At 36.2% G+C, this 15,703-nt stretch overlaps 1 protein-coding gene across 1 annotated transcript in view; it reads right to left on the bottom strand.

Moving 5' to 3' along the window:
- The window catches only part of LOC136026462 (SHC-transforming protein 3-like), a 149,291-nt gene that overhangs the window by 28,808 nt on the left and 104,780 nt on the right, over positions 1–15,703 (bottom strand). The window contains exon 6 of the mRNA XM_065703060.1: positions 3,691–3,891. Coding sequence (XP_065559132.1) covers positions 3,691–3,891 — 201 coding nt within the window. The remainder of the gene's footprint in view (positions 1–3,690; positions 3,892–15,703) is intronic.

Below are 15,703 nucleotides of genomic sequence, written 5' to 3'. Positions count from 1 at the left end.
TCTTTACTCTTATAAGTCGACAAAAAAAAACTATTTTAAAAGTTGAACATTGCCCAATTCAGCAAATTATAAACGGGATGCATTATTGGCACTAGTCATGCAAAATTGTTATTTTATCTATAAGTGTGAATATAATGTGGCCCAGACATCATTCACACAGCTACTTTATAAATTACACCTGTCAAGTATTATAATTTGTATCATGGTTCAGTTACTTAAATCTAGTTTTCCAAGAAAAGGTTCATTTTTCCTGAACAGTCAGGAATATCTAGAAATTTGGAGTAGATCCGTTCAAAAAAATCATCTTGAGGACATCGTATTTTCCTCGGAATCACAGATAAACATAAGTAGTTTGTCATTCATGGTAACTTTCATCAACGTTCCCTGAATTCCTGGGGTAGAAAAGCAGGAGAGACCATTTAAGCTAAGACGAGATCCGTATCCGCACAGGCCAACCAAACATCACTTCCTTTGTGAGACAACGAAGATGGTGATACCTTGAACATATCTTCCACATCCCAGATCATAGCCTTCCAAAAATGTTCCTCCACTGGCAACCGGAGGACACCCGTGACCGAGAAAGACCAAAGAACACGTTCAGTAGAACGTGCGAACGTGACAGGAGAGCCATTCAGACGAGTCTGACCGAAGAGTCAGAGGACATCTATGGAACGGCCTACTTGAGGTTGGAGGCTAAAAACTGACACCCTATGTGCCACTGAAGGAACTAAGGTGTAAGGGCTCACAGGTGCTTATGGCGGAGAAAATCCACAAGTGCTACTAAAAATCAAAATTACATTTTCGGAGGATTTTCAATTCATTTCTTAACGTCATTGAGCTTCGATTCTAAATCGAGTTTTAGAGAGAAAATAAGAATAAAGGGTACATTGATAAGGCTAGAGAAATTTAGATCATACCAAAAGGTTATTTCTAATTTAAACGGAACGGTAGGTAGATTCAGTTTAGTCAACTTTGGGGTACTTTCAGAAAAATAATGACAACCATGTTCCTAAACACCCCTTTATTTAGTACCTAATAAAACTAGTTAGAAAGACAGTACGTAAAATCAGACACGTACGAAGGGCCTTATTCGGAGGGAGGGCCCAAAGAAAAAGAGGGACAAAAAGTCGAATTATACGACAAAATGTATGGATTTGTGGTTGAAAAATTTACGATCAAAGAATGTCGTCCTCTATATGCATGTGTTTTTGAAACATTTATTGTTAACTAAATCGAAGTTGTTGTACCGTCAAAATTCCGCTGCCGATTTCTTGCATAATTCAAACTCTAATTTATAATAATATTCATCGTTTCTTTATTGTTCTCTAATTAATAGCAATAGTGAAAATTAACTTTGTTCCACACGATGAAGCATAAAGTTTGTAGTTTATTCAGGCTAGTCGCAAGTGAAACAGCTTGGCCACTCCATTGTCATGCTTTTCTGCTTTATTAGATCCAAAATTTGGCATGACCATGTTAATTAGACTACTTGGAATTTATAACATGTTTTCAATCGAATATTTAATGAAGCGCATAGGTCGGCAAACTTTTAAGGCGAAGACAGAAGGAGTGTTCGTGGCCATTTGTTTTTTAGAAGTTGTGTTTTAGACGCTAGAGATTAGCGGAAACAATTTGGATTTATCCAAACAGTGTAGGTAACTCATAAGAGCGGCAGTTAGCGCTAGTGTCGGAAGAAAATCATCAACAGCATCTAGCGTTTGGCGCTTGTTGACATTTTTTTTTCAACTTCGTTTTTGTGCCTTATAAGCCTAGTAGAAACCGGCTACAGTTATAAGAACTGCACCTCTTTCAGTGTATATTATTCTTGACATCAATGTTCCAGTTTCATGTGTGCAAGAAGGTTAATATGTTTAAAAATCGCAAAAACTCTTTAAAATGACAAACCACGTTATTCTAAACACAACATCAAGTAGCAAACAGTCAGTGCCCTGTATCATGCTCTGGTGGTTTTGGCCTCCCTTTTGCCTGGGGAAAAATCTTGCTTAAATCCCCTCCCTGCCTCCCACACAATTTTCGGGGCAAATTTGAACAAATTATTCAATTTATTAATTCATTAAGAAGTTATTTTTAAATTATTTTTCAATTCATTCTTTAAATCATTTGATTGTTTATTATTATTAATTATCCTAATTTAATTATTTTCAGTATTATTATGCAACATTTTTTTATTTCTTAATTTATTTTTCATTTATTAATTAACTAATAATTTATTAATTAATTTCATTTATTAACTGTACCGTCTACTTAATTTTAACAAAAATTAATTTTCAAAATGATCAAATTGACATTTTGTGCACCTAAAATTTCTGCACCCGAAGCAAATGGGCTCTGCCCCCCAAAAGTCTCTGCTATCGTAATCATGAAAAGTCTTTCATGAGCAGTTCATTGTATCCCACATGTTAGTAGCACCAATCAGAGGTGAAACCTCAGTATTCCAAATATTTCGACTATTCTATAATACCCTCCGCTACATAATCAGCAATTTGTTTTTTAAACAAAGAGAGGGGTCGGTTTCCTCAGAAGGACTATGATGACCAATCAACAAGACTATGAATAACCTCCAGAGGTCATTTCTTACACGCAGTGAAAGAGGAAAATAAGTTCAAATTTAGAAACGGAATAACCTTTCTTTAAGTATAATTCTTTTAAACCTTACTTACCCTAGTTTTGTTTAGCTGCAAAATCATCCAAATAACTTAGTCCAAAAAAATAAAAGGCTCAACAGGATGCAGTTTCAACTTCATTGTAAGCCTAGGCATAAGCAAATACGAGATTAGAGAACACGCCTAGACAATTGCGGAAATTTACTGAGGAAATAGCTATGTTTACAAGGAAACTAGGTACTATAACGCATTCTTTGCACTAATGCATCATGTCGCGATGGGAGTACTTGCTTGAGTGAAGCCAGGCTGACTAGTTTTATTTTTAGTCTGCAAAACTTGTTGAGTTATGAAATTTCCTTGAATAAACCTCAGGGTTTACGACCCACAAACGAGCCACCACTTTGGGTGAATTAGAATTTTGTTTACTTGTTTTGCATTAAGCGCCCACGGAGCACAGAATCAATGGGGCACATTGGTGTCTCCATAGTTTGGGGTGGAAAGCGGTGGCTTATAATTCATTTGTTAAATGAATGTTAGTACCAAGCAATATGAAAAGCGTAAGACGAAAAAAAAGCTATTACTAAGCCTTAAAAAAAAACTTTTAGATTGACAAGGAAAATACCTCGTGAAGCACAATTTCATCCAGCCGTAAGAATGGAGTCTAGTTGCACTTAAAAAAAGGAACAGAATCAGGCGGAACGTCTTTGCAATCCGATAAGTAGGACTATTGACTGTTCTTTGAGAATAATCTATTATTACGTGATTCAAGCGAAATGATCTACATTACTTGTAGAAGATTAAATAACTAAGATTAATGTTGTAGTTTGTTGGTTTATTTCATTTCTTTGTATATCTGTCGGCTAGATTTTAAAGACATCTTTTTGATCGACAGAATCACAGGCAAGAATCTTGGTGAACGTTTTTCTTCCTTTTGACCTTTAGCTACACAAAAGTAAACTACATTCAGGTCAAGGAAGGGCGATTGCCTCCCCCCAATCCTGTCCTAACTTGTATCAAGCCCTTATAGCTGATTGCACGGCTAGTGGAAGAAAATTCAGATACGCACCTTTAACTTGGTCTGCAGACATCCTCTGTCTTCGGCAGGGTTAACAGGTGGTGTTGGTGAAGGACTTGATGATAAAGACGGCGATTCATTTGATGAAAAATCAAAAGCTGCGTTTTCCATGGCAGAAATTGCAGAACGTTGCATCTGCGCAGCGTAAGCCAGTCGAAAAGCGTTACCAACTATGTTGTTTAACTCTTCTGTCTGAAAGTATTGATAATGTCAGGATAGGTTAAGAGTCAAAAAGATCAAAAACAAAAAATTACAAAAGGCCAAAACAATTAGGTTCAATATCATTATATTCTTAAATTTTTCTTGGGCACATGCACATGCACAGAGTCAAAGATTCTGTTACGCGAGATGACAAAACGAACAAAAAATTATAGAAACAGACAAAAGATACAAAGCCGAACTGGCCAGCAATGACAGAACAAAGAAATAGATCTTGCAACGACAAACGGGTCTATTGCCAGTATAAGGAAAAAGGAGCGAAACAATTAAACGAGTATTTCACCCGTATACAACAAGACATCTAAAAAAACAAGAGAGAAAAAATAGAGTCTAAAATAAAAAGAATATAAATAAATATAAACATAATGCTAAAATAACCTGCTACCAGCTACAAGACAGCTAATTTCATGAGTACAAAAAAAAAACTTTGTGTGTTCATAGAAGTAACAGGGTAATATTATATGAGAGTAATCATTGAATATATATTAGTAAGGATGTTTTAACATTATATATATTTTTATCTATATTCTTTTAGTTTTATATTCTAGCACTTTTCTTTCTTTTTTCTATCTTTTTTCTTCTTATGCTGAAGACGCGTTCACGGGCGAAATATTTGCTTAATTTTTCTTGTTCTTTTCCTTCATACTGGCCATAGACCCATTTCTCGTTTCCAGATCCATTTTTTTTTGTCATAGGAACACTTTGTTTTGTCGTTGCTAGATTTTGTTGTAAATAAGTGCTATAGCGTTTTAATCTCATTGACCGTGAATAGGCCTAATCCACTTAGAAAAAAAACCTAAATATTCTGTAGTCAAAATTCTAAAAAGCAGGATTTTCGTAGCAGCATATTCATGGTGGTTTGTATTTGGTTTGTGTATGTGGTTTGTATTATTAACTACCAAATTACGCAAGGAAAAATTTTCAGGAAAAGTTAACTTCTTCGGAGGGTGTAAAGAGGGATGCTTTGAATAGATTGGGATGGAGGACGAGTGTCCATAGCTGTATTGGCCTCAGGTGGCTTGGTGGTGCAGTGAGGTATTAGTAGTAGTAGTACTAATGCTCTAAAAACGAATAATCTAATACAAGAGCAATGTGATAGAATTGTATTGTTTTTTTCAATAAGCCTTAAGAATGAGAGGGTTTATTTAGTTGCATTTATTTTATACCATATAATTTAAATTTAAATGCTTTGAAAGACAACCAGTAAATAAAGAACTTGGAATCATCCACTAGCTATATTTTTACACTATCAAATGCTTTTACTCAGAGGCGGAGCAAGAGTTTTCAGCAACCAAGGACGATGTCGGTTTTCGCGACCCCCCCCCAACCCAACAACACTACTACAATATAAGTATACAAAATAGTAAGCAAAAAACATATTTTTTTAAGTACTAGTTACACTTTAATGTAAAAAGCAGGGAGACAGAACACAAGACACAGAACATAGACACAAAACACACACACAAGGTAATTTCCTTACGGTTTGAGTTTTATTATTGTTCTTTACTGCCATTTGAAAAGCAATGTTTTTCTAATTTAATACCTTAAATTAAATAAAGTTCGAATCCCTTTTAGTGCATTGTCCAAAATGTGTTCCTAAAATCTCTTCAAAGACAGAGGTTGTGAATGACCTATCAAGTGAAATAAGACATATTTAGATAGGCGTGCTATTTCTCGCTTGAGCAATACATGATTCATCAACTAAATAACTTTTGGACAATAGTTCCTTTGTTAGGAGATTATCTAAATGTTCTTTGGGTAAGTTTTAAAATGTTGTAAACAATTACGACAATCTACTAGCTTTATAATCACAATTAACTTATAATGTATAATAAGTTACCAGGGGTCTCTCTCTCTCTCCCTCCGAAAACCATGTACACGAGGTGGCACGCACAAAGCATGGCAGGACAGTGCGAAACATTTTTAGTAATGTGCTAAGCGTTTTTGAGACTGTGCCAAGGGTGGCGGAACTGACTGTGCCAAGGGTGGCGGATCTCTACGACGCATATGGCATTGAGAGTAATACACCGGGTGGCGGGAAGTCAGCACCCCTCGCTTATTTGGTTTCTGCATGTCCTTTTAGAGCAGTCAGTAATTCGCTTTTTCACTTTTCTTGTGAATATCATTCAATCATATTTTCATTCCATTGTTCTATCTGATCTTACAGGCCTTTCTGTATTACTCTATATCTTATCCAAAATCTTCGATCGCAGTTATGACAAGCAACAAAAAGCTATTGAAAGGAAGGGAACAATTTTAGGGTGTGTTTTAATAGATATACTTGAAGTAATATAACCTTCAGAATTTTGAATCATTCCCAAAATTCTTTTTCTTGCTATTAAAATGCGGGTTTCGGGACAACTAAATAACTATGATGAGCAAAAGACCTGGAGCTGCTTATAGGAAGTCGATAAGTTCACTGTAAAATGTTTAAAACCTAGTACGTGGCTTGTTGTTTTCAAATAGTGCTGATTTCTATCATAGGAAATAAATTTTATCGTTAGTCTGGGGCGCTTACGATTAAAACAAAGTTTCCCGTAAGACCAGATACGAGGTGAGGCGGCAAATGCCTGGTCCTGGAAGCGAGGCTGCATAGATTATGAAAGGGGTTCCAACCTTACCTTATTTTTATTTGTCTTACAAGCATCTTTGCAAGCATTACAAGCATCTTACTGTGTGTTACAGCAGTAATTTAGGAAAAAGCTCTTGGTTTTTAAGATCATTATTTTTTAGTTAACTTGTCGCAATACGAGATGTGTTGAAGCGGATCGACTTGATTAGGAGGTCAAGCCTGAAACAGGTCCAGATTTCAAGGGATTTCTTCCGCAGGATATCCGAACAAAGTAACAAGATACGAAGCACTGACCATCTGTGACATTAGAATGCGAGTTTGTTGATTTTAACCTACCAACAGTTGTGCTTTTCCGGTGGAAATCCGGAACAAAATTTTAGAAGGACGAAAGCAACAAACAGGCATTCCACTTCCAATTCCCTCAGAAACGCGTAACATAATAGTGTATTCCACAGTGTGATACTGGGAAGTTAGCCCTTGCACCTACTCTTTGGGAGGGACAAGCACTTTCTACTAACATACATTTTTTGTTTGTCAAATGAAGGAGGGGAAGGTGAAATACTAGCTTTTCTCAAAGTCTTGATTTCCTGTTTACCATATCCAGATCTGATAGCCATGTAGTTTAAACCATGGACATCCGAAGTCAAAACCCATGAAGTAGGTACATACCCGGGATTTCTTTTTCAAAGGGTCTTTTCTGGAAATCTTTATTAGTAACTTTACCATTCGCAGAGCTGACAACCATTAAGTTCAAATCATTTCGGTAAAAAGTGAAAATACATGAAGCAGGCACACATAAAAGGAATTCTTCCGGGGGGAGGGGGCGAATACTGTAATAAAATAGTGGGGAGGGATAATAAATTACTAATCTTGTTTGGTAAATTGCATAAGTGCCCAGAAATGCAAAAAATTAGGATGTTAGGGACCTGGGCCCTCCTGGGTATGCCCCTTGCATGAAGGGATATTTTTGCACTTTTAGCCAGATATATGATTAACTGACCTAACAGAAACATGTAAACAGGACATTCTCAGAAGGAAGGCAGGCACAGATAAAAACCAATTAAGGGAAATTATTCCTTTATTACTATTAAGGAAGAAATAAGAGAACCGCAACAATTTCGTTATTTTGGCGTTATATAGGGGAGCACATACCTTAAATACCCCTGTATACGTGCACCCAAATGAGAGAGCCCAAGATAGAAAAAAAAAACAACTAGGCATACTATATGCGGAAATAAGAGAATAGTAGCCATTTTACAATTTGGGTAGAAGGAGTATATACCGAAGGCCCTTCACTCCTATGTGCGTGCCTGGCCTGCTTTATCCATTGATTTCATCTATGAAAATACATAACGCATCCTTTCGGAGTCATTCCAGTTCAAACAAAATACTTGTCCATATTTTCAATATAGTCTGGGTGCTTCACTAATGATTATTTCCCTCCGAAAAAATTTTAACATTTAATTTCATAAAAGTTTATGAAACTACTATGTCTTACAGTCTCCTTTGCGAAAACTTGGCATCTACACAAAGAGTCAATTTTTAGTTAAGGAAGGATCTCTCCTAATCTCAAGCTCAGAGTATTTCTATATGTTAAAATTTTCCGAGATGCACTTACAGGGGTAAAAAAACATTTCATTAGTTTTCACAACCGAAAATTAGAATTCCTAGTATCTACGCCGAGCAGAAAACAGAGCGACAAAAGACGGCAAAATATGGCACTGGAAAAACCTGTTGCCGAAATTCGGCATCTTTATCTAGTTCTCCTATTCTAAAAAGTCAAAACAATCACTACACAGCGATTTTCTCTAAAACTCGAAGGACATAATTATTAGAACCTGATGAAAGACACCTTTGCCATTCTTGCGATTCTTCAATGTGTGTCAGAAGATTTAAAAAAAAAATAAAAAAATAACTAAATAAATAAAATCTTCAGTGACACACAGCCGTCGCTAGAATGGAAGCATCATAGGGCTTTTCAATAAATGGATCTTGACACTGCAAAAAGTACATTCTGGAGTACGAATATTGTAAGTTCTTTAGATTTTTTCTCAAGTTTCTAGAAAACTGCTTTGGGTGGTTATTGGGGGAATGGGTAGTGTTCCTTAACGTCCCCACCTCCTCTGCGTTAACGACCACTAGTATTACCTAATATTTAAACTGCAATCTCAAATTCATTTTTTAATGTTTATGCTTCCACATTGATTCCCGTTAAGAGCCTCAAAACTCAATACGTTTTCGATATGCATCCAAAAATTAGACATTGGAATGTTAATACCCTCAAGTAACAATTTCTGGCTCGACGCAACTTATGATCAGGCGGTGAATTCCGATCGAAGGCCAAGGATCCAAAGTGTTATAACTCATAGATGAACGGCGGTGACATGCAACTTTTGGAGTAAGACCCCGTTAATGTGCCCTGTCGATACCTTGGTAGTTATACAACTGAGCAATAAAAGCCGGCGATGCATCAAATAAAGTTGATAACAAGAGTAGAGCCGACCGAAAAAATAGTGTGAATTGCCACTTAAGATGCAATTTGTGGTCTATTAGACTGCAATAAGGGGAACACCGTGAACCCGGATAATTTGAAACATTCCTTCGCAAAACATTAACCTGAAGGTTCTATATAAGATTAAAGAAATAAAAACACTCCAAGAAAATATTGCGGATACCTCATGCAAGTCTGGCTAAGTTATAGCTGACTTTAATTACATCTACAAAGGGAGATGATGGGTATTTGCATCCTCTTAGGGATGGTTAGGATTTATAAGAAATGAAATTTTTCGATAAATGCTGTAAAAAAGCGTTTGTTTTGGGATAAAATAATTAGTTAGACTTCCCTCACTATGAAAAAGCTTTACAAACCCAATCCCTTAAAAATTTTCTGCGGCTTCACTGATATTACGATCATTTTTGCATGGGAGGGCTCAAAAAGTTCTACGCGCGCTCCCAATATTTTCACAAGGAGTCATCCTGGATGCTTAGAACCTTTAGAACGAGCGACGTTTATTAAGTTCAGCTTATTTAAGCAATGATGTATGTCAAGGTCGTATCAAGTGGGAGGGGCTAGGACAAATATTTGTCCGAGTCGTAAAAACGTAACAAAACAGAATATAAAAAAAAATTATTAATGTGTTTTGAATTTTTTTGTAACCCCCCCCCCGGAGAAAAAACTCTTGGATAGGTTCTTGATGTAAGTTATGGAAGAAGAGCTGACAATCCAAATTACGATAATTTTTCTGGGGGAGCATCAAAGAGAGCTTTACGTTTTTTCCAAGTTTTTCGCAAGAAATCATTCTGGATAAATATAACCTTGAGAACTAGTGTCAATTCTGAAGTTGCGCTTTTTCCTAGTGCGTGTAGTGGTAGAACAGATGACAAACAAAAACGCTGCCGAACTGAGATTAAGTTTAGAATTTCAACCGATGCAGAAATCAAGTTGAACTGGATGACCTAAAAATGTTTTATTCAAGTGTTTTTTTTTAATTTCATGTGTTTTCAGACCGTTCATCAAACAGTTCATGGTAACGAACTGTAGCAAGGAGCGACCCGGCTCAATAGTAACCGAAACTCTAAAAATCGGAATTTTGAAGCCAATATTTACATCAAAAGTTACGAGCCTGAGAAATATTGCCCTACTTTAGAAAAAAGGGGGAAGCACCCCCTAAAAGTAATACAATCTTATCGAAAATCACACCATCAGATTCAGCGTATCAGAGAACCCAACTGTAGAAGTTTCAAGCTCCTATCTATAAAAATGTGGAATTTCGTATTTTTTGCCAGAAGACAGATCACGGGTGCGTGTTTATTTGTTTGTTTGTTTTTTTCCCCAGGGGTCATCGTATCGACCAAGTGGTCCTAGAATATCGCAAGAGGGCTCATTCTAATGGAAATGAAAAGTTCTAGTGCCCTTTTTAAGAGACCAAAAAAATTGGAGGGCACCTAGGCCCCCTCCCACGCTGATTTTTTCCCAAAGTCAACGGATCAAAATTCTGAGATAGCCATTTTGTTCATCATAGTCGAAAAACCTCATAACTATGTCTTCGGGGACGACTTACTCCCCCACAGTCCCCATAGGAGGGGCTGCAAGTTACAAAATTTGACCGTTGTTTACATATACTAATGGCTATTGGGAAGTGTACAGACTTTTTCAGGGGATTTTTTGGTTTGCGGGGGGGGAGGAACTTGAGGGGGTACATGGGAGGATCTTTCCATGGAGGAATTCTTCATGGGTGAAAAGAATTTCAATACAGGGGGCGCAGGACTTTCTAGCATTATTTAAAACAAAACAATGAAAAAATAAATACGAAAAGTTTTTTTTCAAATGAAAGTAAGCAGCAGCATTAAAACTTAAAACACATATGACGCATACGAGGGGTTCACCTCCTCGTGATACCTCGCTCTTTACGCTAATTACTTTTTAGTAATTTCGATTATTTATTCTACGGCCTTAGTGATTCAGAGCTCATTCTTAAGGAATTGGGACAAAATTCAAGTTTTAGTGTAAAGAGCGAAGTATTGACGAGGGGGTGAACTCCCTCATATACGTAATAAAAACATACGATAATAGAAGTTCGTTACGTAAGTTAATTCGTAAATTACATATATTTTTTACTAATGAAAACGTTCGTAAAAAATTAAAAGTTCTAGTTGCCTTTTTGAGTAATCAAAAAAATGGAGGGCAACTAGGTCTCCTCCACCGCTCCTTTTTCTCAAAATCTTCCTATTCAAACTATGAGAAAGCCATTTAGCCAAAAAAAAATAATATGCAAATTTCGTTTTCATTATTTATGTGCGGAGAGCCAAAATCAAAACTTGCATCAATTCAAAAATGTTCAGAAATTAAATAAAAAAACAAGTTTTTTTAACTGAAAGTAAGGAGCGACATTAAAATTTAAGACGAACAAATTACTCCGTATATGAAAGGGGGCTTTTCCTCCCTAACCCCCCGCTCTTTACGCTAAAGTTTTTTACTGCTTTAAAAAGTAGAGTTAAGAGAAAGAATCAAACTTTGGCGTAAAGAGCGGCGGGTTAAGGAGGGAAAGCCCCTTTTATATACGGAGTAATTTCTGTTCGTTTTAAGTTTTAATGTCGCTTCTTACTTTCAGTTAAAAATAAACTGGTTTTTTATTTAATAATAAGTACAGATCAATCCTATTAATAGCAATTACACCTCTTAAAAACGAAATATCCGAATATTTTCTTTTCTTTTTTTCACTCTCTATTTTTTCTCTTTAAACCAATGTTTTAGTGAGTTAAGTCTCTTCCTCCTGCTTACAGGCCAAGGGACACTTGTGGGGACTAATACATTTTATTCATTGTATAGTGAAAAAAGAAAAGTGAAATAGGACAAGCACAGAAACAAACTCACACCATAAAACCAAACATAAAGAAATAAACTATAAAAATAATAATTATTAATAAATAATATAAAAAATATATCTAAAATAGGTTAAATTGCCTATTCAATTATTTGAAAAGAACTTCCATAATCAACAGATTGTCTGTTTACCTGCTGGGATCGGTGGCGTAAATTCCTGGAAATTAGAATGGGAGGGTACTATATTTTCGAAAATCTAGAGGGGGAGATGCAATTTCGCTTTAGTACCAAAAAATCCATTTTCCAAGAAAATAACAAAAAGAATTACATCTTCAAAAGAAAGGAGAGGGAACGTTAGAGGGTAAATACCACTCTGCCTCTCATCTGACCCCACAGTGCTTGATTTTACGTTTCGTAAATTTTTTACAATCATAACTGACGTGAATAAAAGCTTTCTTTGTCAATTGACCACATAGATTTCTTATGTAATTTGCGTTAAATTGTAATATATAATTTATTATAGAAGATCAGGCTGGAGGGCAGAGCGAGGACCTTATTATCTTGGGATTCTAGCAGTTAACATTCCATAGATTTCATATAATCCGGCTATTTTTTTCAATATTTTTTCATAGTTTTATTTAACACCCATAGGCCTATATTTTCACATAATTCACCCTTTTCGGCTATCTTAACAAATACCCCCCCCCGGGTATATAGTTATACGAACGCGTTCAAGGGGAAATATTAGTGATGTGGACCAAGTGCGTTTTTTCCTTGTCCAAATTGGGTTTTTGAGCAATTCTTCCTTAATGCTGATTTGTCTTAAGGCCTCTATTCTATCTGTATAAAAAAAAGTCATTTAGATAATCCCGAATTCTCTGAACATGCCTACACTCACAAAGGAATCGAATTTACAGATGAGTAGACTGCATCTTACAAGGGTTATCGGAGAAAATTCGCTGTCACATTCCTGAAATAGCTTCAAGCTTTGAACAATGCTTGACTAAGCGCTTTTGTTCAGAAGCATTGTGCGTTACTATATTTGAATGTCTTTAACAAGTTCCAACAATAAAAGCAGAAAGCGAAACAAGTCTTTTAACCAGCTTTTCGCACAACCCTAACCAGAAATTAGACCAGAAAGAATCAAGGTACTAATTTAAAACTAGGGTTCAATATTGCAGCTCCCAATTTTGATTGGCATGCTATGGGTTATAAATTAAACCTGAACAGTCAGAAAGCGGTTTTCTTTGTAAATGATTCGACCATCATGACGGAGCTGAATTGAAGGGGGTACTGGAGCCACATTCCGTCAAACCAGGGGGTCTATTGTAGCCCTTCAATATCTGACAAAAGTTTTTACTTTTGATGAAGTCGAATAAGAACAGTCGATTGACTTTAAGGAAATCAAAGGGATTCCAAAAGTATATGAATAAGGCACTTGTCAATGCATAAGTTATATTGAAAGGCGAACGGTTTTGGGTCAAAACTCAATCTAGAAGGTACTCAGCCCTTAAAATTAAGATTAAGATAAACTATGCGCTAAGACAAGCTTTGAGCAATTTATGTTTAATGGCACTAGAAAGGGAATGCGCAGTAGAATATGCGCAAAATGCCAGATTTGAGTTAGCTTCCCTTCATATGTCCTAAACTAGATTTTTATTGACGTATTTTACTTTAACTTAACAATGTCGCATAATTACTAGAACTAGACTTTTATGGACGTATTGTACTTTAACTTAACTATTTCACATAGTTTTGGGTTGTCGTACGATACAAGTTGGCTCTCTCAAATCTAAAATTTTTTTTCGGGAAAATCCTTCTTATCGGAAAAGTGGTCAAAAATATGGCTATGAAGCAGGGCCACTCCGAGTAATGGAGGATGTTTTCTAGAGTTTTAGATACTTTTGTACGGATTATTTTGGGTAACCAGTTGACTGACCGTATTTCAAATAGTAAACTGGTCGAAAAGTGTAGTTCAATCCCGTTTTCTAGGGCTATAATGGGACAAAGATTGAGAGGGCAAGGGTGCGTTCTGCGGATGAAGGATGACAGATTGCCAAAGATTGTCTTTTTCGTCCAACCGTCGAGGGTTAAACGAAAAGCAGGTCGTTCACGATTGGGGTGAGAGGATGTCGTAAAGAGAGATTTAAGGGAAATGGGAACTTCCTGAGAGGGTCTAAAGAGGGTGACTTTGAACAGATTAGGATGAAGGAGGAGCGTGCATAGCTTTGCTGGCCTCGGGCCAACACATCTTGGGTATTCTTGCACACTCTTGGGTATGTACTATTCCTATGTCCATATATGAATGAAAATGTACCATTCCTATGCACAGGTATGTACCACTGGTCACTTTATACGAGTTTAAAAATAAATTGAAAACATTTTATTTAACTCATAGATTTTGAAGGGCTGGAGGTTTTGATGGGGTCTTTTTGCAGTTTTTTTGGGGTGGGATGGCTGCTGAAATCGATAAAAAAATTAATAGGACTATTTTTTGTATAGTGTTCATGTGTATGTGTTGTTATTTTACATATACAAGATAGGCTAGGTGGGTAATCATGAGTTGTTATGTTTAGATATTTATTTATAAGATATAAATCATAACAGGATTTTCCAGCACAAGTCCTTAGGACTTTCTTCTTACTGCATTACTTTATTAGTAGTGTCATTTTGCATTTATGTTTATATTGTGGATAAAATAAAACCTACCAGACTACCTACCTACCAAAATGTACCATTCCTGTGTGCATGAGGTAACTTTGTTTAAGCATTTTGGGTAAAATATTGTTGTTATTCCATAAGCAGAATTTCAAGCTTCACTGAATGATGCAGCTCGTAAAAATTTAAGGCTTAGTTCAAAAGATATCCCCGAGTGGAATAACCCAAGTTTAAATCTAAGAAATAATTGTAAATGTTGCCTGAAATTCTTATATTTTTTATTTATAATTGACAAATGAATCTTTCGCCCAACCTTTGTTGAGTTAATGACCAATAAACAGGTCTTAAAGTTAATTGTTTTTTCCCTTAAAAGTGGACATTCTTCTACATACGAAGTGTGCATGTGAGGACCATGACATGTTGGGTCATGTAACAACCCAAACCTGCGAAGAATGTGCATAATATACCATATTATGCTTTGATTGCACACAGTCATGCACCTACTAAGTCTATTACGCTCACATTATTGTCCTGAATTTTTTATTCTCGGAGATTTAACCTCCTTAGGAAAATCAGCTATACTACTAATATTACTATTATTGACGACCCATAGAATCACCATGCCGAATGAGGCCGTGTTCCACACGCTGTTCCTCCAACCCGATCTATTTAAAGCAAGGCTGCATCCAGGGGGTTGGCCTATTGGGTTTGAACCTCCCTCGACATTTTTTTTTAATCGCAAAAACGTTATAAAAATGCATATAAACAAATTTTTCGTGTGTTTTTGGCTTTTTGTATACCCCCTCCCCCAACAAAATAAATCCCCTCAACAAAATCCCGGATAAACTCTTGATTTAAAGGTTCACTCTTTACTTCGACCACGTAGGTCTAATGTCCAATAAATTCTTTCTTGTCACCTTTTCTTGCCGTTTGACCCAAAATGGATGACCAAAAAGCAAAATCTTTGGTAATAATGTCATCCTCCGCCCGTAGAAAGTACCCAAGCCATCTTGAAGCCCCTTGAGAAATAGATTTTACACACAGAATGGCAGCAAGCAGAGACATAAAAAGCTACCGTCAAATTGACTAAAATTCATTGCAGCAAAGATTACTTGGAAACACTTGTCGTGAGTCCGGGACTATCACCTCATATTTACTTGAATTTAATATGAACTTGGTTTGTTTATATTATCTTTATCAACTGGGGTGAACATGTTCGATTTCACTTCAAG

The sequence above is a fragment of the Artemia franciscana genome, chromosome 4 (genome assembly GCF_032884065.1).
Source record: "Artemia franciscana chromosome 4, ASM3288406v1, whole genome shotgun sequence".
Taxonomy (NCBI): Eukaryota; Metazoa; Arthropoda; class Branchiopoda; order Anostraca; family Artemiidae; genus Artemia; species Artemia franciscana.
This window is presented reverse-complemented; position numbering and strand designations above follow the sequence as displayed.